The sequence below is a fragment of the Panthera uncia genome (assembly GCF_023721935.1).
Source record: "Panthera uncia isolate 11264 chromosome A3 unlocalized genomic scaffold, Puncia_PCG_1.0 HiC_scaffold_11, whole genome shotgun sequence".
Classification (NCBI taxonomy): Eukaryota; Metazoa; Chordata; class Mammalia; order Carnivora; family Felidae; genus Panthera; species Panthera uncia.
This window is the reverse complement of record NW_026057578.1, coordinates 25,212,414-25,238,060: the sequence shown is the minus strand read 5'-3', so window position 1 is coordinate 25,238,060 and position 25,647 is coordinate 25,212,414. Positions and strand designations below refer to the sequence as shown.

At 49.9% G+C, this 25,647-nt stretch overlaps 1 protein-coding gene and 1 long non-coding RNA gene across 2 annotated transcripts; both read left to right on the top strand.

The window, feature by feature from the left end:
• The first annotated feature begins 7,513 nt into the window (after positions 1-7,513).
• Positions 7,514-14,708, top strand: BPIFA2 (BPI fold containing family A member 2). The gene is made up of 6 exons (XM_049649811.1): positions 7,514-7,670; positions 9,574-9,718; positions 10,382-10,489; positions 11,904-12,056; positions 14,422-14,503; positions 14,616-14,708. The coding sequence occupies exons 1-6, from the start codon at positions 7,514-7,516 to the stop codon at positions 14,706-14,708; spliced, it is 738 nt and encodes a 245-aa protein (XP_049505768.1).
• A 724-nt stretch (positions 14,709-15,432) lies between these two features.
• On the top strand, positions 15,433-17,311 carry LOC125936118 (uncharacterized). The gene is made up of 3 exons (XR_007461934.1): positions 15,433-15,651; positions 16,485-16,565; positions 17,121-17,311. It is a non-coding gene; the product is annotated as an uncharacterized LOC125936118 (long non-coding RNA).
• The last annotated feature ends 8,336 nt before the right edge of the window (positions 17,312-25,647 follow it).

Genomic DNA, 25,647 nt, shown 5'->3' with positions numbered 1-25,647 from the left:
AGCAAGCAGGGGCCAGAGCGAGAAAGGAGAGGTGGGTTGTGCCATAACCTCTGGGGAGAGGCAGATACGCGTGGAAAGTACTAGCAGACAGAGAGCCATGGCTCTTCTTTGGGGGAGCCACCTGTGGGCGAAGTCCTTGACCTGTGTGTAGAAATAATAACAGCGGGGAGCCTGGGTGGCTCAGTTGGTTAAGCGTCCGACTTCAGCTCAGGTCATGGTCTCACTGTTCGCGAGTTTGAGCTGTGCTGACAGCCCAGAGCCTGGAGCCTGCTGCGGATTCTGTGTCTCCCTCTCTGACTCTCCTCGGCTTGCACTCTGTCTCACTCTGTCTCTCAAAAATAAATACATGTTAAAAAAAAAAAGAAGTTTTTTTAAAGAATTCCTGCCTTCTGGAGCTTCCATTCTAGAGGGAGGATGAGGGGCGCCTGGGTGGCTCAGTCGGTTAAGCGTCCGACTTCGGCTCAGGTCATGATCTCACGGTCCGTGAGTTTGAGCCCCGCGTCGGGCTCTGTGCTGATGGCTCAGAGCCTGGAGCCTGTTTCAGATTCTGTGTCTCCCTCTCTCTCTGATCCTCCCCCGTTCATGCTTTGTCTCTCTCTGTCTCAAAAATAAATAAACGTTAAAAAAAAAAATTTAGAGGGAGGATGAGAACCACACATCTTTCAAAAGCGCTTACAGGCTGTACACATGTTACCTTGTCTCCTTTTCAGACTGGTCCTGGGAGGTAGGCACACTTATTGTGCCCCCTTAAGAGATGAGAAGGCTGAGTCTCTGAGAGGGTAAGGTCACAGGGCTGGTAAATGGCCGGGGGAGGATTTAAGCCCAGGCCTGTTGTGTCCTTTGTCATGCTCCCACACTGCCCCTTGTCACCCTCCCAATTTCCCTGGGCTCCTACACACTGTACTGCATCACCCCTCGCTACTGTTTATTGCAGCAATAATAACGAAGATGGTAACTGTTATCCACGGAACACCTCCAGCAGGAGCTGAGCTGGGCTCTCCACTGCCATTTCCTCCTCTAGCCCCCCGCTAGCAGCTCTTCTGAGGTAGAGACCATTCTGATTCTCACTTTATGCTAAAAATAACAGAGGCTCAGAGAGGTTAGGGCACTGGCCTGCTGTCACACAGTCAACAAGGGGAAAGACTGAGACACACAACCAAGGCCAACTCAACGCAGATGTGCTCAGGCCAAGCCGGAGGGACCGTTAGTGATCACCCAGGCTCCTCTTGCCCGGCCTGAAAGGTGGAAGACATCACTCACCAACCATCCCCTCCAAGCTCCGGAGCTGCCTCAGAGGCCATCTCAGCAGAATGTTCCATCGAACCCTGCAATCAGAGTCGTGCACGAGACCAGAGTTCTCAGACCTCCCTAATGGCCCAGGAGGGGAAACTGAGGCCCAGTGAGGAAATGCACGAGCCACACACCAGCGGCCCAGGGAGCCGGGACTGGTGGGCACTGGTCTACGGGGAGCCTGAACCCATTTCAGCTCATCAGGACCTCACTGCACACAAAAAGAAGAGGCACAGCCGCCATTAGGTGAGCATGAAGCCTATCGGACGCACTGTCTCCTTTAGCCTTGTCACTAACCCCGTGGTGGCAGGGCTGTGTGCAGATGGGAAAACCGAGGTGGACAGGAGTAAAGGGACCAGAAACCAGCAATAACTTTAATCACCCTCGTCACTGCTGTTACCATGTGTCGAGGGCCTACCTCGTGCTAACCCTTCCACACAGGTTACCCTCCTCATCCTCAACAACACCCCTGGAGGGTAAGTCCCGCTGTTAGTCCCATTTCACAGATTGGGAACCTGAGGCTTCCAGAGATGACACCCCTTATCCAGGTCATTCAGCCAGCAACAGGCAGAGACAGGGGATTTGAAGCCAGGCCTGCCCAAGCCCCGAGCCAGGCTCTGACCACCACCCTCAGAGCCCCCTCGGCACCCTTTTGATTTCCACTTTGCCCCTGGGATCCAGGCACGGGGGTGTTTATCCCATTTTACAGACGAGGAAACCGAGGCCTGAGGTCTTTACGACACATTCGGCCTTCTGGGCTGTGTCCCTGGGGTGGGAAAAACTCTCTTTAGGGATTTCAGCCCTGTCCTCAGCTCTGTGCCCCAAGGCCGGAGGAAAGGGGCCCCACGTTGGCAGAACTAGGTGCCAGGCGAGGGGTGGGGGGGTCTGATGACTGGTCCAAGGCCACCCAGCACAGCTCTATTAGAGGGGTTCTCCAGGTCCCCACCCCAGGCTTGGGGACCTGGGCCACCACCCTGCTCATGCTCTAATGGTAGCACCACGGTCAGCGTGAGGAGAGCTAGGTCCCCAGCCACCAGTCCCATCCCACCCTCGCCCCGGCCACGTTTGCTTGAAGGACAGGCCGCCGGGTCCTTACTGAGCGGCAGGTGGGGGAACAGAGGAGACACACGGGATGCTCCTGAGCCCTCTGCCAGGGCTCCCCAGCCTGATGCCAAGTGGCACCCATTGGCGTTTCCTGAGGCCTGTTCCGGGTTGACACAGGCCCAGGGCACCAGGCGTTACAACCAACTCAAACAGCAGAGGCTGAGGGATAAACAGGATATTCAAGCTCCAGGGCTCTCCCGCCCCACCAGCTGGCCTCAGTGTGACAGGGGTGGAGGGATCTTCCCTGGGGACCCAGATGACCAGTTCCTGTCTTTGTAAGGCCAGGGCAAGCCACCTCCTTTCTCTGAACCTCAGTTTCCTCAACTGGTAATGGGGCTCCCAAAACCTCCTCACAGGGTGGTCGTGAGGACTAGCTGGGGAAAGTGCCCCGAAAGCATCGAGCCCAGCACCAGGCACCCAGCAGCTGCTGGACACTCCCCTGCCCCTACTGGGTGCAGGGCACTTGGGCAGAAAAGGGGGACTCGCTGCTTCTCCCAAGAGGCCGCGCCTGGAACAGCCGCTCTCAATTGGCGGGTTACCATTTCCCAGCCCTGCCCTCTCCTGTCCCCCGGCTTCGAGCAAGTTGTCTTTCCTGCCCCAGCCCCACGCTCCTCATCCGAGAAACGGGGCAGTAACATACCCCGCAAATCCGCTGGGGGGATGAAACCAGATGAAGTCAAAGCACCGTACAAAGTAGGTGCCCAATAAATGGCAGTTGTTACTGTCCATCGTCTGCTGGTACGGGTCTCATACCAGCTTCTGCAAGACAGACTACACTGTAGGGTGCTGTTCACATGATCTATAGGCTTGTTCTGGTCATGTCTAGGCTGAGCTGGGGCTCCAGAGGTTGGGGAAGGGTCACAGGTAGGCCATAGGAATCAAGGTACAAGGCACCTCTGAGTGAGTCATCCAGTCCAGGTGTTTTCGTTTCTGGTCAACCGTCCCCCACCCCCGGGGGTAGCCTAGACACGGACCCCCTTGGGGCTCCAGGAACCCCTGACCCAAATTAGCTAGGGATCAGACTCAAGTACCTGTACGTTAAACATGCTTCCTAAGTAATTTTGTTTAATCTTTTTTTTTTTTTAATTTTTTTTTTCAATGTTTTTTATTTATTTTTGGGACAGAGAGAGACAGAGCATGAACGGGGGAGGGGCAGAGAGAGAGGGAGACACAGAATCGGAAACAGGCTCCAGGCTCCGAGCCATCAGCCCAGAGCCTGACGCGGGGCTCGAACTCACGGACCGCGAGATCGTGACCTGGCTGAAGTCGGACGCCTAACCGACTGCGCCACCCAGGCGCCCCTGTTTAATCTTTTTTTATGTTTATTTACTTATTTTGAGAGAGAGAGGGAGAGCATGAGTGGGGGAAGGGCTGAGAGAGAGAGGGAGAGAGAGAAAATCCCAAGCAGGCTCCGTACTGTCTGCCCAGAGCCTGACATGAGGCTCGAACCCACACACCGTGAGATCATGACCTGAGCCAAAATTAAGAATTGGACGCTTAACTGACTGAGCCACACAGGCGCCCCTAATCTTTTCTTTTTCTAAGGCTATTGCCCAAATTAGAAAATTCCAACAAAACTGAAAGCCATACAAGAAAAGAGGAAGATAAGAGGGGTCCAAGGTCACTGCACAGTCCTTCTCCTTTTCTGGGCCACAGGCTCCCCAGACTTCCCAGCACGGAGGTTAAACTGATGCACTCTCAGCTCCCTCTGGCTTCGGGGTCTGCAGTGTTTTAAGTATAGGGTGTAACCCTCAAGTAGCCATCGGAAGGGAGGAGGTCAACGTGAGCCTACAAAGGTGTGAGTCAGGACTGCTGTGGGTTTGAGTGGCAGGAATCCCACTCACACGGGCTAAAGCAAAAAAAAAAAAAAAAAAAAAAAAGGGAAGAAGAAATTTATTTGAACCGAAAAGTCCAGAGATATATATGACTTCAGGTACAGTTGAATCTAGACACTCAAATGACAAACTTTCTCATTTCCTTAGTATTGGTTTCATTCTCCAGTGGTCTTCACCAGATAATTGTATCTGAAGTCTTTATTTGTTTATTTATTTATTTATTTATTTTTCATCTTTTTTTTTTAATGTTTTTTACTTATTTTTGAGAGACAGACTGCGAGCAAGGGAGGAGCAGAGAGAGAGGGAGACACAGACTCCGAAGCAGGCTCCAGGCTCTGAGCTGTCAGCACAGAGCCAATGTGGGGCCTGAACCCACGAACCGTGAGATCATGACCCGGGCTGAAGTCGGACGCTTAACCGACTGAATCACCCAGGTGCCCCTGTATCTAAAGTCTTTAAAGGAAAAAACAGACCCAGGCAACCTGTGGAGACCCAAACCCCGATTTGTGGGTAGTAAGCTCTTCTCATTCAGAACTGCAGTAACGTGATCTCTAGGCTTCTGTAAGTTCTCCTCGTTGCGGGCAGGGAAACATATCTGTTTTCTTCAGAGGAGTCTAGCTTGTGCCATCTTGTTCTTGCACGTGCACACGCACACCCATATGTGTGCATGTGTGCACACGTATGTAAATGTGCTTGTTCAAGAGTCCCACACCACTGTTAGGAGTAGGATCTGGAGAGCCCCAGGAAGAAGAGGGCCTGAGTTCCCTCCACTTTGATAGATTTAGCCTGGTCTACACCAGATTTGGGGGATTCCCCCAAATGCTCCAGCAGATGGGAGCCCTTAAGGGTGTGGCGAGGGCCTGTAAGCAGAGCCAGTGAAGCAGCAGAGGAGAGAATGATCCGGAGAATACGGCTCCTTAGGAAGCAGGAACTTTGAGCTGCACAGGGGAGGTGTAGGGCCCACTACTCACTCGCCTGTCTCTGTGCCACCCCAGGAGCACCCCAGGGGACAGAAGCTTCTAGTCAACATCACCTCAGAGCTCAGCTGTGAGAGGCAGCTATGCCAGGGGGAGAGGCTGGTTTTGTCCTGATGTGCTCTGTGCTGAGGAACGGTGCCACAGCAGCCACGGTGGCTCCAGGAGGCCACAGCGGGGCCAGGCAGGTGAGAAAAAGAAAGAGGCGGGAAGCCTGACGAAACCACATCCCCAGGAAGGCAGCCGGACCCAGGCAGAAAGAGAACCTGAAGGGAAGAATCGTGAAAATGCACATCACTCTTTAAACTTAGGTCAGGGAGATCTGGAACCACAGCTCCAGCCACATGAAGCTGCACGGGACCTCAGCAATCACCTAGTCCAATTTCTGAGCATCTCTGGTGTTGGGGACCTCACCACCTGCCCAGGTGGGTGGCTGGCTTTACAGGGTGCTCCAGGGAGAGGCCCGGAACATTCTAAGGACAGGTCAGTGTCTTAGGGACCCATGCGAGAGGAAGGCCCAGAGCACAGGACAGTAACAACTTGCTGGAGGGCAGGAAACAAGTTAAAACAAAAAAACCCAGTTGTGATGATTTGTTGTGAAAGAAGCCGGCAAGGAGCTGAGGGTGGGAGCAGCTGGCTCCCTCAGCTGGTCAGGGAGGTTCTGGGGAGGTGGGTGTCAAGGGCTGGGGACAGCTGGGGATGAGAGCACAGCCTCTGCAAGGGACCACGGCAGGAAAGAGGTCGGCATCTTTCTGAAACAGAAGGAAGGCCAGTAGGGGCTGGGGAGGGAGAGGTAGGAGATGATTCTGAAAGGCAGAGCACAGAGGACACAGGCTTCGAGAGCCATGGCGAGGACTCTGGGGGTAGGCTGAGTAACACCCCTCCGGCTGCTGTGCTGAGAGTAGAGCGAATGGAGGCAAGTGGGCAGAGGGAGACCAGGGATGAGGCTGTTGGTGCGTATCTCCTGACACTGGCTGTGCAGCCTCAGGTGAGACGCTCGACTTTTCTGGGCCTCACTATTGTCCACATATATGGAGGTAATGTGGGGCAAATTTTGTTCACTCCCAGGAGGAGCTCCCGACCAGCTAGATGGAACAGGCTGTGGGGGATAGGAAGCTCTCCATCAGCACAAACATCGTACTGAGACTGGCTCCACCACGCGAGATTTTGTAAAGAGCATTCAGACACCAGAGGAGGGTTGGGTAGAATGACCTCCCTGGTCGCTGACCCTGACTCTCTGTGAGCCATTATTCTAGCCCTACCTCTGGACCTGTCTTGCTGGGTGACCTCAAATTGGTTACTTCCCCTCTCCGTGCCTCAGTTCCCAAGTGAGGACAGAACTAGCTGGATGATCACTCTTGGTCCTCCCACCAGAACATTTTCCTCTTCATCCATTCTCAGTCTTTACCCCAACCCCCACTCACAATGGCCACCGTCTTGGCAGCTGGATGCTCCATGAGAACCTGGTCTTAGTCTTGGCAGAAAGTCCTCTGCATGTCCATCCATTTCAGTTCAAGCATCCTGGGTGACCTTTGGGCTGGAAATCTCTCTGCTCATCCTGGACAGGGGTTATTTTCTTTGGAATCGCTCTGGATGGCCCCGGAACCAGGGCTTGCTTCTGTGCACAGCCTCCCATCCTGTCACCACCACATAAAGGCCACCAGCCCCTAGCAGATCCCAGGAGACTGTGCAGAGGAGCAAGGATTTGCAGACATCCTCCTCCAAACCTGTGAGTGGTGGGCTTTCTCCCGATGGCACCCCACGTGGCGATCTTCAGAATGTTTGGGGGGCAAGAGACAGAAGGATGGGGCCACTTGGATTAGCTAATATTTTGAGTGTAGCATTATTATTGACATCCAGAACTCTGATCAGAGGATGAAGACAGCAAGATGGTGTGTGTGTGGGGGGGGTGCCCCCTAACCTTGACACTGGGAAGGGGCCAGAGTGGGCTTCACAGTGGGCGTGATGTCTTATTGAAGCTGGAGAGTCAGTAGGAAATAACTTAGGTAAAATTGCAAAGACAAGGAGGCAGAGGAGCTAGCATGTGCCAAGGACCTTTGTGTAAAGAGCATAGACTTGGAACTAAGTGTGACTTGCCAAATTCCAGCTCCTCCACTCACTGGCTGTGTGTTTCTGGGCAAGTTGCTCTAGCTTTCTGATCTGGGTTGCCCATCTGTAAAACGGCAGATGACCACATCTACCTTAAAGGAATGTTAAGTGTAAGAGTAACAGGTGCTTATCAAAGATGATCCTTTTCTCTGTGGGTAATTCTCACTCTTGTTCCTCCTGGTGTCAAAGTGTTAAGACAAGATGCTTCAGCTTTGGAAACTTGTTCTCTTGTGCGGCCTGCTCACTGGGACCTCGGCATCTCTTCTTGGAGACCTTAGCAATGACCTGAATAATGTTGTGGACAAGCTGAAACCTGCTGTTGAGAAAGGACTTGAGACCATTGACAATACAGTTGAATGTGAGTTATCAAGATGATTGGCCTAAATTCTATGCCCGCATTACCAGAGGCTGCCACCAGGGGATGCTCTTTATGAGTGGTTTGCTGAGAAAGGTGGCTCTTCAGTTCTAGTTCATTCACTTATTTTTCTAGGAATAAGCAATGCTCAAATGAATATCCCTTTACACACTATATCATGGCAAACTTTTCCTAATATACGCGTCGGATAAATTCCTAAAAGTGAGATTTCAAAAGTTCAAAAGGTATGCACATTTTAGGGGCGCCTGGGTGGCTTAGTCGGTTAAGCGTCCGACTTTGGCTCAGGTCATGATCTCGCAGTTCACGAGTTCGAGCCCCACGTCGGGCTCTGTGCTGACAGCTCGGAGACTGGAGCCTGCTTCCGATTCTGTGTCTCCCTCTCTCTCTGACCCTCCCCCCATTCATGCTCTGTCTCTCTCTCTCAAAAATAAATAAATGTTAAAAAAAAATTTTTAAATAAAAAAGGTATGCATATTTTAAATTACAGTCGTTGTTGACAAATAATCCCTTACATTAACATTCTCTCCGTTAGTCTTGGGAGAGCGCCTTCCCCTCCCCCACCCTTGGCAGCACTAGTATGGGCCACTTAAGTGTTTTGCTAATGTCATAGACAAAAGATTATGACTCATTTCACTTTGCATTTCTCCAATTATGAAAGAATCCACTCATTTTTTCCATATTTCATTAGCTGTTTACATATTTTAGCACATTTTGTTCATATTCATAGCCTATTCTTCTGCTACATTGTTCAATGTTCTTATTAATTTGTATTAGTTCATTGGAAATTAGCCATACTTAAGCCCTCAGCCTAGGTAGCTTTTTTTTTAAGTTTCTTTATTTATTTTGAGAGAGAGAGCACACACACACACACACACACACGCACACACACACACACGTTTGAGTGGGGAGGGGAAAAGGGGCAGAGAGAGAGGAGGGAGAGAATCCCAAACAGGCTCCGGGCTAACAGCAATGCTAACAGCTCCAAAATGGAGCTTGATCCCACAAACTGCAAGATCATGACCCGAGACAAAACCAAGAGTCAGATGCCTAACCAACTGAGCCACCCAGGCACCCCTAAGCCTAGGTAGCTTTAAAGCTACCTAGCTTTATATTTATTTAATTTTGTCTCCTTTTTAAATTCTGATTTCTTTTTGTTTTTGTTGTTTTGTAAATGTTTATCTATTTACTTTCAGAGAGAGAGGGAGAGTGGGAGCCGGGGAGGGGCAGAGAGAGAGGGAGAGAGAGAGAATCCCAAGCAGGCTCTGTGCAGAGCCCAACTTGGGGCTCGATCTCACAAATTGTGAGATAATGCTCTGAGCCGAAAACAAGAGATGGACCCTTAACCAACTGAGGCACGCAGGCACCCCTTTACGAATGCCTCTAAATGCCTGCTGCCAAGCTCTCATCCTCGAACTCCCATTTGCCACTTTTATGAGTTGGAGCCATACTTTCCCTTGATTCTGGATTTTCCATTTCTTAGTTTATTCTCTTCATTTTGTTTGACCCAGTTTCTGAAACGTGTGAACATCTCATTCAGAGCAATAGACCACCCCCCCCCACCTCAACTAGAAGCTGGTGTACAATCGATATCAATTGCCTCGTTCGTTGATCGATTGCTCTGGGTACGAATGATGAGTATGTATTAGAATGAAGGCAGCACGGAAGGAACAAAGGCTCCCCAGCCACACGACTTTAAGCACATTTCTTAACCTTTCGGTCCTTTATTTCCTCATCTGAAAATGCAGATAATAACAATATCTACCTCATTTGGGTTGTTAGGAAGAGTAAATAAAATAACATAGGCAAATGGTCTTACCTAGCGCCTCGTACATGGTCACTGCTCCATAAATGGCACACAACTCTCAATGGCAATTGTTTTTGTCAGCTATCCTTCAGAAATTGAAGGCTGACGTGGTGGTGCTTCAGGATTCCAAGGTTTGGCAGCTGGCCAAGCAGAAGCTGCAGGAAGCTGAGAAGTTGGTGAATAATGCTCTTTCGAAGGTCCTCTCACTTAAGGACGGGACTTTGAGGTGAGTTGATGCTTCAAGGTGGAGAGCTTTGCTTCAGGAAAAGGGAACACACATCTTTGGGGAGGTGAGTTTAAGATCAAAGACAGAAAGGTGGATAAACCTTGCTCCTCCTCATAGAGCTGAGGCCGTCTGAGGCCAGGTTCATCAGGGCTTGGGCAAATTAGAAGCAGGGCCGCGGGGCCAGTCCGAGCAGCTCATGGGTTGGGGCTTCCACATTCTGTAATTTCGGGATCCCGGTGAAGGTCCCTTTAATCCTCACCCCCACCTGCTTGCTGGTGCCTGAAGTCCCTCTTCCAAGGAATAAGACCTTTCTTCTCCAAATATAGCTGAGGGTAAAAGTCTGGATCCCCTCAGGAGAGAGAAAACTGGAATTCATACCACATAGCTGGCTCCACACATAGAGTTTTGGAGTCAGACGGTTCTGGGTTCAAGTTCTGATGCTGACACTTATTGCCCCCCGGAACCTGTGGGGGAAATGACATCTGTCTGAGTGCCCGTTTTTGCTACGCCCCAACACGGAGAGGATCAAACTTCCGAGCAGGGCGACCGTGAAGGCCAAAGAAGGCAGGAGTGGTGAGGCCCAAATGCTCAGCGTGATGCTGGCGTCAGGGAAGCATGGCTGTCACGAGGAATAACAAAGGCAAACCGTGGTTTTTTGCACAGCTTGAACATCCTTAACTCCCGCATCCTGAATATCAGAATTGAACTGACTCCTGATGGCGAAGGCATTAACATAAGGGTCCCCGTCACCGCTAATGTCACCCTGGCTCTGTGAGTATGCATTCGAATCTGGGATTGGGGAGTGGCAGTGCAGCATGGCCAGGGGATTCCCAAATTGGAACCAGGCACTTTTCCATGCTGCTATGTGGCCTTGGGCCTCAGTCTCCCAATCTGTAAATGAGGGGGCCTTTCCAGCTCTAAGATCTGAGCCCTTAAAATGTTCTGATGAACTTTGGCCATCACCAAGTCTCTTTTAAAAGAACCTTCCAGGGACGCCTGGGTGGCTCAGTCGGTTAAGCGTCCAACTTCGGCTCAGGTCATGATCTCGCGGTTCGTGAGTTCAGGCCCCGCGTCGGGCTCTGTGCTGACAGCTCAGAGCCTGGAGCCTGTTTCAGATTCTGTGTCTCCCTCTCTCTCTCTGACCCTCCCCCATTCATGCTCTGTCTCTCTCTGTCTCAAAAATAAATAAATGTTAAAAAAAAAATTTTTTTTTAAATAAATAAATAAATAAATAAATAATAAAAGAACCTTCCAGGGGCGCCTGGGTGGCTCAGTCGGTTAAGCGTCCGACTTCAGCTCAGGTCATGAGTTCGAGCCCCGCGTCAGGCTCTGGGCTGATGGCTCAGAGCCTGGAGCCTGTTTCCGATTCTGTGTCTCCCTCTCTCTCTGCCCCTTCCCCCATTCATGCTCTGTCTCTCTCTGTCCCAAAAATAAATAAACGTTAAAAAAAAAAATTTAAAAAAAGAACCTTCCATTAAATATTTCTGAAATCGTAACATTTGTACGATTGTAAAATTTGTGAATTTTACAATCTAATTGTAAAATTTGAAAAATTGAGAAAACATGAGCATTCACAACTCTTTGGCAAAATTTCCTCCAGCATTATCTGCTCTCTTGAGACTCTCTTTGAATAGCAGGGACCACTGTGCCTAATGCATATAGTATTGTACAGTATATAATGAAGGACGTGTGTGACAAATACAATTTTAAGGTATATTAATGACTTTAAGAAAGATAGCTAGGAGAATGAGCATGTGTGGAAGCAGATAAATGGAGGGCACGGGGGCTCCATCATTCATTGGCAATGAGATCTTGGGATGGTGGCTTAGCCTGTACCAGTATTTCCCCATTTTGAAAATAGAGATAATAGTGCTTTTCCCTCATGGTGTTTGTATAATGACATGGATTAATCCAGGCATTTTAGAAATGCCTGGCATATAATTTGCCCTCGATAACTGTTAACTATTGTTATTATTTTAATTATTACAGTGGTGCTATATAAAAATGTCGTATGAGCCATATCCACGTGGCTAGGCAAAGACGCCCCTAACATAAATATGTCAGTCTCATAAGGAATATAGATGACACTGACATCAGCCATAGACATCTGGGTAGTGTGTACCCAGTGGAGGAAGCTTAGCAGGCCTTCTCGACTTGCATTCACTGGGAATCTTATTTCCTACAGGCCTCTCCTTGGCAAGAAGGTCAACCTGAAGGTTTCTTTGGACCTCCTGACTAGCCTCAGACTTGAAACCGATGCCCAGACTGGCATCCCCAAAGTGGTCGTGGGAGAATGCCTCAGTGACTCAGACAGCATCTCCATCACCTTGCTGGACGGGTAAGGCCCTTGTTCCACCTCAGCAGAGCTGGGCTCTCAGGGGAGTTGAGGACCCCTAATCTCAGCCCTATTCCTATACCCACGAGGCAGCACCATGTGGCGAAAAGGAGTTTCGGCTCTGGAGTCAGACACACCTTGGTTCAAATACCGGCTCTGCTACCAGCTTGTAACGTTGTGACCAACTTAGCCCCTCCGAGCCTCAGTTTTCCCTTCAGTGAAGGTGATAATAATGCCTGCTCCTCAGTTGCTGAGCCGACCAGATGGAAAGACACAAGTGTTTGGCACCCAGCCTGGCACACACTAAGCTCTCAGGGATCATAATACCCATGCGGACTCTGTCTCCTTGTTCTCTCCGTTACCGAGACCAGAGTGTTGACCTCTGAGCACGAATCTGTTCGTTCCACCTTACGGTGCTGCCAGGATTCTGCTTCCTGCTTTTTGAAGCTCTGTTGTTTTGTGCATGTGCACATTTAGGATTGTTACTTTTTCTTGAAAAATGGACCCCTCTATCATTATGTTATATCCCGTAATAACAACAACAACAAACTGTATTCACCTTCTTGCCTCCATGCGGGGGTGGGGGGAGAAGAGAAGTCAGTGCTTACCATGGGCTCTAATTTCCGATTGCCCCCAGAGAGGCCTCCACCCACTGGAAAATTCCCAAAATGAGATCTTGAAAACTCAATCCTCTCCATTAAAATCATCGATCCCTGTTAATCCACAAAACCTGTGCCTTAAACTGTGCTTGAAAGGGCACGTTTGGTGGGGAAAGAGGATTGGGAGAGGAAGGGTGACCCTGGAGGTGGCTCATGGAGGAGGAAAGGCTGGAAGCTGAGGGCTGGGGCAGGTTGGCTTTGGGAGGAAACAAGGCTGGCTTCTCAGCTCTCAGCCGTGAGGGCTATGAGCAGAGGTCACTCTACCATACCCCTCTTGAGGGATATGACCGCAGGTTGCCTGAAGTTCCCTCCCCCCGCCCAAACCAAAGAAAGGCTCTCCTGCCTGATGTTATTTGGGAAGGCTGGGATACAAAGTGACAGACCTGAGCCCTGCTGGATACGGCCTTGTCTGCAGGTCCCAGGGAATTCATCCTGTCACTCTGGGTCTCAGTGTCCACATCTGTGAAATGGCATTCCTCTCTACTGCCCCCAGCCTGCTCACCCCAAGTGCTCCCCACAGCTGTCTGGGCTCAGTATGAGCTGGCCCCACCCTCAGATCACTGCACTCTTGCCATCACTCACTGCATTCCAGGCACCCTGGCCCTTACTCTGGGCTCAGAGAAGCTCTCTCCCACCTCTAGACCTGTCCTTGTTCCGGCCTCCTAGAACACCTTGCCCCTCCACCTCCATGTTCTTCTTAACCTTCAGGTTCTAGCAATGCTTCCTCCTGGGGCACCTGGGTGGCTTAGTTGGTTAAGCGTCTGACTCTTGATTTCAGCTCAGGTCATGATCTCATGGTTTGTGAGTTCAAGCCCCACATCGAGCTCTGTGCTGACAGTGCTGAGCCTGCTTGGGATTCTCTCTCTCCCTCTCTCTTTGCCCCTCCCCTGCTTGCACACATGCTCTCGCTCTCTATCTCTCAAAATAAATCAATAAACTTAAAAAAAAGATTTAAAAAAGTTTCCTTCTATTCTCCCTCGAAATAGTCTACTCTAGCTCTTCGGAGTACTTGTCCCAAGTTGTCCTTATATATTTAATTCTATATTTACTTCATTGCTTCTTTTAGCCAAAAATGCTTGAACATCTGCTATGTCCCAGATAGGCTCTGAACTCTGGAGAATTTTTGATGACAACAGACAAGGACCCTGTTTTCCTGGAGTTTATTGTCCTGAGGGAAAGGCAGGTAGACAAGCTTCCAGTCCATCTGTAAAGAGCCCTCAAAGAAAACGTCAGATTATAATGTCAGACACATAGCGGTCTGATGCAAAGCACTCTCTTAGGCGAGCAGTCAGGGAAGGCTGCTCGGAGGAGGTGTCGGGCATGCTGAGAGCTGAAGGTGGGAAGGAGCCAGAGTTAGCAAGACTTGTTTCATGCTTAGGTACCAGGAGGCATAGTGCTTGTGTTTTGCTCCTCCCCGTGGCCCCAGCCCAGCTTAGTGCCTGGCATGTAGGTGGTGATCTGTAAATATGTGTTGAATGAATAAATGAATCAATGAAGTCTTAAGGTTGTGAGGAGACTCTCACAGGTTGAGGTGAGCCTCTGGTCAGACGTGGGGTGCCCCTGAACAGCACTCTGTGGTTAGAAAGGCGTCACAGTGTCCCTGGGTCTATGTGACTTCAAGGTGCTACATCATCTCCCACCCTCCTCCCCGCTGCTATGTGGCAGTTCTCCCCACTTGCCTGGCTTTATCAGTTGCCTCTCTTTTCCAGCCACAGTCAACTGATCAACAAGATCCTGAACTCCATGACCACCATCCTGGAAAAGACTGTGTCCCACCTAATAGAGAAGGATGTGAGTCCTCCACTCCTGGGGGCCCAGAGACATGAGGGGGGCGGGGGGGAGAAGGGAGGCAGGTGTACCATTCACAGGCCTGATCGTATTCTCTGGCACCTTTTTTTCCAAGGTGCAAACTTCTCCTTGGGCTGTCAGCTGGAACCTGCACCCCTTTATTCAGCCTGGGGAGCAGGAGAGAGGAGCAGGGCCTGACAGTAGCTGAAATCATTGGGTCCCAAACTTGAGCCACTGGCCATATCTACCTGGCCTTTTTAGCTAATGTGTTCCTTTAAACAATGCAATTTTACTTAAACTTATTTAAATACATTTATCTTAAAAGAAAACTATATCTCCACCATAATTAGAAATTAATATCACTTAGATAATTAATTAAAGCAATAAACACCAACCTGTAAAAATAGGTATTTTCATCATTTTCATACGTACACACATATGTACACACAAAGTTCCAGAGATTCTGAATCAGTCATTCTGGAAGGGGGCTGGGAATCTGGGTTTGTGAAAGAAAAATCCTCCACGTGGCTCTGTGATTCACTGAACGGGAGCCTCACTACTCAAAATGTGGTCCTCTGACCAGCAGCATGGACCCTCACCAGGGAGCTTACTAGAAATGCAGGCTCTCAGCCCGCCCCCCTGCCCCATCATCACCCCAGACGTGCTGAGTCAGAATTTGCATTTTAGTGAGATCCTCAGGGGATTGTACACACAGAATGGTGAGAAAATCTGCTCTATGGTTCCCAGGGCCCCATTTGATTCCTTAAAATTCCAGGGTGCCAAGGTTCAAGATTTCCAAGAGTGTAGGGTTCTGGGATGTGAACATTCTAGATTCTCAAGGTTCTAGGGTTCCAATGTTCTAAGGTTTTAGAATTCTAACATCCTATTGTTCTCTAGTTTTAGACTTCTAAGTTTCTGTTGTTCTAGAATCCTAAGTATCAAAGGTTCTGAGATACTCCTGGGCAGCTGGCAGTTTCTCCCCAGCTGATAATGATTTGTCCTCCTTCCTGTTCCTGGCCCTCCTCCCCCTCCCTCCTTCCCTTCTGCCCTGTTTCTCCGCCCGCCCCCCCCCCCTCCCGCCCCACAGGTGTGCCCATTGATCCACCTCTTGGTCTCCACGGTGGATGAACATATTTTACATGACATCATTGGTAAGTCACAGCCTGGGGACGGTGGCAGGGGGGGAGCTTTTCCCTCTGCAGCCTTCTAAGGTTAAGCATGAACCCTGCACCCACCCCACGGTAGGTCTGGCCAGGGGACCCTGGAGAAGCAGGAGGACCCAACGTCTGAGCAAGCTGGGGGAGTGTGGCTGGATGGAGTCTTTGCAGAACTGAGGGGGTTCTGTGGGCCTCTGAGAGCTCTCTATCATCCCTCTTTAAACCCACAGAACCTGCCTATGAGATGTGAGAAAGAAGAGCGGCCATATCTGGGTTCAAATCCTGGCTCTGATATTTAGCAGCTATGGGGCCTTGTTCAAGTGGGTCTGCCTCTCTGAGCCTGGGTTTCCTCCCGGGTGAACGAAGATTGTAAACACCGGAGGCTGATGAGTGGATTCAGAGGAAAAGCTGGCCTCTTTCCCTCCTTGTGAAAAGCCGTGGCTTCTCCTCCAGCCTTGGGGGGTGGGGGAGCGGCTTTCTTTGTTCTCTGGGTCTCCAGGTGTGGCTGGGGTTGCCGAGCAGTAGAAGTGGGTAGGTGAAGGTATCAGTGTCCTGGAGGTGGCCCTTCTATGGAAACAGCCACAGGTCAGTTCCTTGGGCAATCTCTCTACACTCTGCATACACCATCCCGTTGGAGCCTTGCAACAACCCTGTGGGGTGGGTGCTGTCATTATACCCATTTTACAGATGAACAAACTGAAGCTCAGAGAAGTGGACTGACATGCCTGAGGTCCCATGGCTGTCAGACTGACCCGCTGGAGAGCAGCAGCCATTGGGGTCTGGTTTCTATTGGAGAATGAGGCCTGCTATTTATTTTGTCCCTTCAGATAAACTTCCAAAGGACAGCAAACCGCAAGCTGCTGCCTGAAGAGGGGCATGAGGAGGGCTGCTGTGATGCCCAACCAAAGGTAAGGGGTGGCTCTGTGCCCCATTCAGGGGATGAGGCCCCTCCACAGGCACCTGTGGTGAAGCCAAAGCAAGGCTTGGCTTCTCTCTTTTTAGCAGCAGGCTGAGCCCTAATTTTGGTCATAGACTGAGCTGTGACCCTGGCCCCAGCCTGAACCCTGACCTGGTCACACTCTGCACCTTGAGCCTTATTCTGACACCCAGAATGAGCCTGGATCCTAGTCACAGACTGAGCCCTGACCTTGATCTCAGACTGATCCACGATCCTGGTCATATACCGAGCCCTGAACCCTGGCTCTAGTCTTGGCCTCTGATCAGTCTTTTCACATCTGCCATTGCTCCTAAGGTGAGGGGAGAGAAGGGTGAGGGGAGGAGGATAGGTCCGTGTCAGGTGCCAGAGACAAACCCCAAACCACAGGTGCCAGTCCCTTCTCCAAGATGTGAGACTCTGTAGGATATTGTGGGAAAGAGTTCAGGCAGCAGGGTCTGGTGGCTGACAGGGATCCACAACAACCCCACTGCGGTCAGTGCCCTAAGCCCTTGCGGTCTCATTCCAGCTCAGTTCCCAGTGGCTTGACTGTGCCCCACGTAGCATCTCCATCTGGTAAAGGTACAGCCACCATCCAACCAGAGTGACAGCTTAAGTGCAGCCAGAAGGAGCCCTCGCAGATCCTTCTCCTCATGGTTGGGATAGCAGCCTCTGTGCTCACCGCCCTCCACCCCCTGCAATAAAAAAACAATTTCTGCACCCTCCTGTGTGGCTCCTTTTATTCCCTCCATTGGGATGGGGAGGGGGCGACTGGGGCGGTAGAGACCTGGGTGGGATCTGGAAGGGATATTTGGGACTATCCATCTTGTTTCACAAGGCACAGAGAGGGCAAGAGACTGACCCAGGGCCACACAGCCAGTCGGTGGCAGTGGCAGACCCCTTGATTCATCCATTCACACGCTCGGCAGGTATTTAATGAGTCCCTACTGTGGACCAGGCAGGCAGTGGGAATGGGACAGTCACATTCTGGGTGACCCCACCTAGTGCTTTCGTCCCCTGCCCTCCAGGGACTCTGAGAGGCCTTGTGGAGGACCAGGGACATCTGATCCATGGGCTCAGGAGTACAGAGAAGAATGACGTAGGGTCAGGGGCCTAGGCCACATCCCAGCCTGCCCCTCCGTGCCCCCTGAAGGGCTGGAGCTGAGATCAATTCAAGCAACCCCTGAGAATACCCATGGTCCCCAGACTCCAGGGCTCATCTCCCCTCCAACTGCCAGCCTGAGAGCCTGTCTGTGCGCCCACCTGCCAGGCTGCACAGAGGCCCAGCCAGCCTGGTGAAGCCAAGGGTCCCTTGGAGACCAGCTGCTGTCTCCAGCCGAGGTCCCTTCTTCCACACTCCAGAGCTCAGCTCACCCCAGGCTGTGCCAGGCCATGGTTGAGTCAGCATCGCTCTGCTTATGTTACCACCACTGCCATCCTGGGGAGCTGCCTTTGCTGGCCACATGTGACCTCACCAATTCTTAACAACAGCCAGGAAACACTGTTCTCGTCCCCATTTGACACATGAGGAAACTAAGGCTCACAGAGGGAAAGTGACTCATCAAGGTCACACAGTAAGCAAGTGGCAAATCTGGATTTGAACACACAACTATGAGAGCCTTTGCTCAGAGAAGTGACATCCCATCACCCAGGCACTTTGGCTGCCTCCTCGGCCCCCAGCAGGCACTGCTTTCTTCTGCCCTGGACACATGAGAGCCTCTCGAGGCTGCTCTTCCTCCCTACATGCAGGCCTCAGTTTCCCCTTTGCCCTGCAGGGAGGAGGATGCCACCCCATCCAAAAGGGACCGCCTCATGGGGTCCAGTCACCTCAAGGGACTCTTGAGTCCCTGGAGTGGCCTGGAGGGGCCTCAGACCAGCTCTCCTGAGTGATCCCGTGAGGATCTCAGTTCAGATGTGCCAAGGGGCTGCTGGGCACAGGGCGAGGGCCAGGGAGTTAGGCACATCTGAGCTCAAGATGGCCCCTGCCACTTTCTAGGTCTGAAATCTTGGGTAATTTACTTAGCCTCTCAGAATATGGAGTTTCTCCCCTGTAGGGAATTAACAGTAAAACCTCGGTCACTAGGCTGTTGCGAGGATGGGAAGTGTTTAACTAGGGCCTGATAGCTATTGCGTCCCCTCTACACGCTGAAATTGCTATCACAACCACCCTAGTGTTTGTTGATTGACTGCTAACAGCCCTGATGTGGTAGAGAAAACCATGGTCCTGGGAGATCTTGGGTTTTCACCCCGTCTTTATCACAACACTGCCAATGGTCTCCCAGTGGTCATTCTCTCCCCTCCCCAGATTTTAACTGGGCCCATCGTCCCCAGCCAGAGACTACATTTCCCAGCCTCCCTTGCAGTAGCCATGCGATTAAAGTCTGACCAATGGCATATCAGCAGAAATGATGTGTTTGAAAGGAAGGAGTTCCTGGCTGGCTGGCTCAGTGTGTGGAGCATGTGACTCATGATCTTGGGTTGTGAGTTCAAGTCCCACATTGGGAACTGAGCTTTAAAAAAAAAAAAGAAGAAGGGGGGGTCCCTCTACTTTCTTCCTTCTATCAAGTTAGAAATGGGAATGAGCAGAACTGCCTGAGACCTAGAGGTGGAAGCTGTGTACTGAGCCAGCAGAGCTGCTCCTAAAGCCCCTGACCACCCACCTCTGGGCTCCATGGCAGTAAAAGAATGAGCTAGCTTATTTAAACCAGTGTGTTTTGGGGTCTCCTTGTCAAGGCTACTTTGTCTCTATTCCACCTGCCTCCTTCTGCCAATAACGTGCTGTGTGACATTAGCCTGCTAACTTCTCTCTGAGCCCTGTTTTCTTATTTGCACAGAGATCCCTAAAGGCCCTTCCTGTTCCAACAGGACAAAAGTTAGTGCTCCCTCCAGACTTGAATGCGAAAGAGAATAAACATTTATGGAGTCCCTACCACATGCCAGGCGCTGTATTAGACTGGTGATTCTTTGCCCCCCAGGGGCATTGGCAATGTCTGGAGACATTTTAATTGTCACATATTGTTGCAGATGCTACTGGCATGTCGTGAGTAGAGGCCGGGGATTGTCACTTAGCATTCTACAATACACAGGACAGCCTCTCACAAAAAAGAATCATCCAGGCCAAAATGTCAATAGTGTTGAGAATTCCTGTATTAAACCTTTATGCACATTATCTCACTGAATTCCGTTTTTTTCTGAGGGATGCAGTGAATGGGTCTTGGGGGAAGATGTGGCAACTAAGTAAGGCTCAGAGAGGTGAAGTGACTTGCCCAAGGCCACACAGCTGGTCAGGGGCAAAGCTGGATTTAATCCAAAGTCACCCTCCTCCAGAGCCGGTGCTTCCCTTCTGGCAGGGGAAGAAGGGTGAGTTTTCCTTTCTCGCTGTTTTGTGACAACCCCTCCTCCCACAAAAAATACACAAAGGAGGTCTCAAAATTCAGGGCTTCTTTGGGCAGTAACCAACTGGAGTCAGTGCCAAGCCTTTGTCCATGCTGTTATGTCTACTGGGGATACCATTCCTCCTCCCTCCCCAGCTGGCTAAATCCTGCTCAGCCTTAAAACTTTGCTCAGGGGCGCTTGGGTGGCTCAGTCGTTTAAGTGTCCGACTTTGGCTCAGGTCATGATTTTATGATTCATGAGTTTGAGTCCCACATGGGGCTTTCTGCTGTCAGCCTCAAACCCACTTTGGATCCTCTGTCTTCTCTCTTTGCCCCTCCCCTGCTCCCCCTCCCTCTCTCTCTCTCTCAAAAATAAATAAACATTAAAAAAAAGGAAGAAAGAGTGTCAACTCTGGTTAGTATGGTTTTTCCCTTCTTTTTTTTTTTAATATTTATTTTTGAGAGAGGGAGAGGGGCAAAGAGAGGGGAACAAAAGATCTGAAGCAGGCTCCACCCGATGGGGGCCGCCAACCAGCGAGCCTCGAGATCATGACCTGAGCTGAAGTCGGATGCTTAACCCACTGAGCTGCCAGGCGCCCCGGTTTTCACCTTTCCTATTCATCAATATGCCCCCATGAGCCCGTGAGCTCCTTGAGGGCAGGTACCTCGCTCCTCTCAACAGCCCCAGCGTCCAGAAAAGGACCAGATACAGTACAAGCACTAACAAATGTTGAATGAGTGAGTGAATGAATGAATGAATGAATCTCTTCTGTCTGTATACAATCAGACACCATCTCCAGGACACCTGAGTGGGTAGGTGCACAGGAAATTTCTAGCAAGCCAGAACTGGGGGTATAGGAGACTTGTCATCATTTTCTGTCAATCAGGGCCAGATACCTGGGACTTGAGGACATAAGTGATGGACTAGGACCAAATGCGGGGCTCCTAGGTAATTGAAGCCAGAACATGGGGTGGGTGGGGCCAAGGCCACTCGGCCCCACTGGTGACTAATGTGGGCAATGGAGGTGAAAGAAAAGAGGGTGCAGAAGTGATGAGGGCTCTGTTGTCAGCCTGGCGCCCCTGCTACCAGCTCTGGCTCAGACCTCAAAGAGGGGTGAGGGCTTCCTGGAGACGGTGACACCTCATGAAGGAGGCTTTGGGGACAAAGAGGCCATACGGAGGAGGAGAGGGAAGAACTGGCCTGAGGGAATATATGGGAAGAAAGAAGGCAAGACCTGATTGGACCCCGAATCAGCCAGAAAACAGAGAGCAAAACTGTCGCGCAGGCTCTTTTAAAGGTTTAATTCAGTTAAATAAATGCTGGATCTTTCCAATGTTTGCACCATCCCTTCAGGATAACATCTCAGGATCAAAATTATTTACTTTATGCCTTGGAACATTTTAGGATGCCAGGAACACATCATAGAACTTACCAACCCGGATCTTTCTATTTACACTAGGATGAGGGAGTATATACATTTCACCGTATATTTGCCAGCAGATAGACACTTTTATTTTAAATATTTGTTCTTTGGGAGTGGAATAAACTTCATCGCCCTGGAAGAGCTGAAGGTCCCAAGTTAGGAGAGGCAATTATTCCATCAACTCAAAAGATTATTTTCTCAACTTTTTTTTTTTAATTTGGGGAAATACTGTGTTTTACAGCTGAATGAAAATACAGCTCTGAGAACTGTGCTGAGCTGGTGTCACAATGATGCAAGAAACTGGGACTGGGTGGGGGAACTGAACGGGGATGCTGAAATTTGACAAATTTCATTTGTTGGGGTGACTCACTTCTGTGTTAATGTTTGTTCAAGAAATAACATGGATTTTCCAAAAGGAAGAGTTTTGTTGAGCACCTAGCTAAGCCAGGCTCTGTGCCTGGTGACAGAAACAGGACCCCCTGCCCCTGAGCACAGCAGCCTCGAGGGGATCCTGCAAAGCTCCAAGTCCACGGCAGGGGCTGGGAGTGAAGAGGGCAGGACTCAGGTTCATAGCCCCCCTGGGAGGTGGGGTTGAGAGAAAGACCCGGAGGAGGGGCTTCTGGCCCAGCCTGGGGCTGACGGGCATCTCATTTTAACAAAATGACATATTTTATGAAAAATAACCCCATGTTCCAGAAAACATCAAAAGTGAGAGGAGTGGCTGTTTTACTTTCTTTCTTTCTTTCTTTTTTTTTAATCTCGCGGGGCGCCTGGGTGACTAATCAGTTAAGGATTCAACTCTTGATTTTGGCTCAGGTCATGACCTCACCGTTCAGGAGTTCAAGCCCTGCATGGGGCTCTGTGCTGACAGCATGGAGCCTGCTTGGGATTCTCTTTTTCTCTCTCTCTGCCCCTCCCCTCTCTTGGTCTCCTCTCTCTCTCTCTCTCTCTCTCTCTCACACACACACACACACACACACACACACAAATAAATAAACATTTTTTTAAAAATCTCCATAACGACTGGCTTAACAGAAGACAGCTGGATCCTCGCATCTGCTCTGCCTCCAGTCAGTTCCAATATCACATGTCATGGAGTTCTCAGAAAAATCTGCTCTACACTTGTGAGATAAATGAGAGAGAAGAGGCAAATAATGTCTTCATATTAATTCAAAAATTTTTTGGACCTCGCAGACCTCCTGGAAGTTTGTTGGGGGCCCCCAGACTACACTTTGAGAACCACTGGGCTAGTTACTAGGAAGCCATGGAAAGTTTCCAGACAGGAGAGAGACAATCTCAGCAATCAGTTTCAGGAAGTTTCCTCTAACAGGTGATATGTTGGGTGGGTTGAAAGGAGGCAAAGGCCATGGCTGGTCCAGGTCCCACCCAGGGCAGGAGCTGTTGGGGTGGAGAGCTGGGCTGTGGACAGAGAGAGAGGGTGGCTTCCAGGGAGGAGGTGCCCATGAGAGAGGTACAGCTAGGGAAGTCCATCCTGCAACTTAATCATGCTGAGCCTTTGCTATCCTGGGCCCCCCAGACTAGGCTCTGGGGCCAGAGCTGATGGCTCAGGAGCCTACATCCCACCGTCCTCAGCTTAGGAAGGAGAGAGTGTTGCAGGAAGGCACTAGACCTCACCTTTGGTTCTGATTCTCTTTATCTCATATCCAAGGTCAGTAGGCAAAGTCACATTTGTCCCTGTTGTCCTGCAAGCACTTGCCCATCCAAGTGACCCTCTGCCTACAGACACAACTGCTAACTAGAGCAGCTGTACTGACAATGGTATCTGTGGACCTGCATTTTACAACCTTGATCGAAGCTTCCAGAGTGTCTCACCTCACCATGCCACAATCACACCCCTTGGTATTTACCCAAAGGAATTGAAAAGATGTGTCCACACAAAAACCTGCACTTGGAGATTTTAGCAGATTTATTCATAATTGCCCCAGCTTGGAGGAACCAAGATGCCCTTCAACAGGTGAATGGATAAATAGACTGTGGCATATCCAGACAGTAGAATATGATGCAGCACTAAAAATAAATGGGCTATGGGGCTCCTGGTGGCTCAGTCACTTGAGCACCCAACTCTTGGTTTCTGCTCAGGTCATGATCTCGTGGTTTGTGAGATCAAGCCCTGAGTTGGGCTCCACACTGACAGTGGAGCCTGCTTGGGATTCTCTCTCCCTCTCTCTGCCCCTCCCCTGTGCTCTCCTCTCTCTCTCTCTCTCTCTCTCTCTCTCTCTCTCTCTCTCAATAAATAAATAAATAAACATTAAACAATTTTTAAAAAGAAAGGAATGAGCTATCGGGTCATGAAAAGACACAGAGGAAACTTAAGTTCATATTACTGAGTAAAAGAAGTCTACTAAGTAAAAAGGCTTCATACTGGATGATTTCAACTATATGAAATTCTGGAAAGGGCAAAACTACAGAGACAGTATAAAAAAATCAGTATTGTCAGGGGCTTGGAAGGAGGGAGGGATGAATTGGCAGAGCACAGAGAATTTTTAGGGCAATGCAACTGTTCTGTATACTGTAGAAGTAGATACACATCATTACACATCTGTCCAAACCTACTGAATGTACAACCCCCAGCGCGAGCCCTAATGTAAACTGTGGGCGTTGAGTGATAATGATGTGTCAGTGCAGGCTCATCGTCATAACAACAGCCCACTCTGGTGGGGGATGCTGATCATGGAGGCTGTGCATGCACAGGGACCAGGAGGTATACCAGAAGTCTCCACACATTCTGCTCAAATCTGCTGTGAATCTAAAAGTACTCAGAAAAAGTCTATTCAAAACAAACAAACAAAAAAACCCTTCAAGGTGGAGGTTCCAAGCCTGGCATTGTGATTCCCTTAGAACCTGACCCCTGACTGCCTTTCTGCCTTCTCTCCTGGGCTTCCTGGCCTATGTTCTACAAAGAGGAGGCATGCAGTGATGTTTTGGTGGGTGGCCAGGAGCTCTCAAATGACCCACATTAGGATGGCCTTCTGGCTCTAACATGTATCCATAGGCAGAAAACATACTGGATAAAAGTGAGTCGTGATTAAGACCTTGGCTCTAGGATCTACCTCCTGGGTGTGGATCTTGGCTCTTCCAGGGCTGGAAGCACACCACTCAGCTTCTTGGAGCACAGCCTCTTTGCCAGTAATGTGAGTGTTGGAGCATCAACCCCTCATAGGGTTTGGAGAGGACGAAATGAGTGAGGTATGCAAAGCATGTGGTGTAAGGCCTAGGGAGGCAGAAGAACTTAGACACAGCCCCTAAAAGCTGACACATTAGCAGCAGAAACTGAAATCCTCAAACTTGGAACTGAACAGGGGGACAAATGGTCCCAGCTTTGGAGCCAGAGAGAGATTAAGTTCTACCAGGGAAATCTGTAATACCTTCTTGGTAAGGGTGAGTGAGATTAGAACAAGGCTTCAAAGAATGGCTCCTTAATTCATTCATTCTTTTCACACAGATCTATGGAGTATTTGCTACTTTCCAGGAACACAGGAATAGTTCGAACAAAGGTCCTGAGGTAGGAGGGGCAGGGCATAGCAGGGAAACAATGTGTAGGCAGCACTGGACGTAGGCTGCATTTAGGGATGGTTGGCGAGAGATCAGCATAAGGTCCCCACAGCTTGGACTTTGTGGAACTGTCTGATCTTTGCCAGAATGGTTAAATGACTTAGTGTGGCAGACAAGAAAGTACTGTTCAGCTGTCCCTTCAAGGAGACCTGCCACAAAGAAGTTAGCTGGCTATTCTCCATATCTATGTGTATGTCCAGTTGCACAGAACGAAGACTAGAGAGCAATGAGCCAAAGTGCTAGTAGAGGTTATCTCTAAATAGAGATATTGTTTTCTTTATGCATTTCTATATTTAAAAATGTTCCCTCGTGGGGCACCTGGGTGGCTCAGTCAGTTAAGCATCTGACTTCAACTCAGGTCATGATCGTGCAGTTCGTGAGTTCAAGCCCCATATTGGGCTCTGTGCTGATTGACAGTTCAGAGCCTGGAGGCTGCTTCAGATTCTGTGCTCCCTCTCTTTCTGTCCCTACCCCCCACACACACACAAACATTAAAAAATAATAAATAAATAAATAAATAAACAAACAAACATTTCCTTGTAAACAGGGATCATGTGAATAATCTGAAATATATGTTTTAATATATTTTTGAAATTAAAGCTTGAGTGGGGTCCCAGTTTTTGGAGCAAATGATGAAGCATATCTGCCCTTCAGGCCTTGAGGAACAAGCCTTCTCAGTGTAACA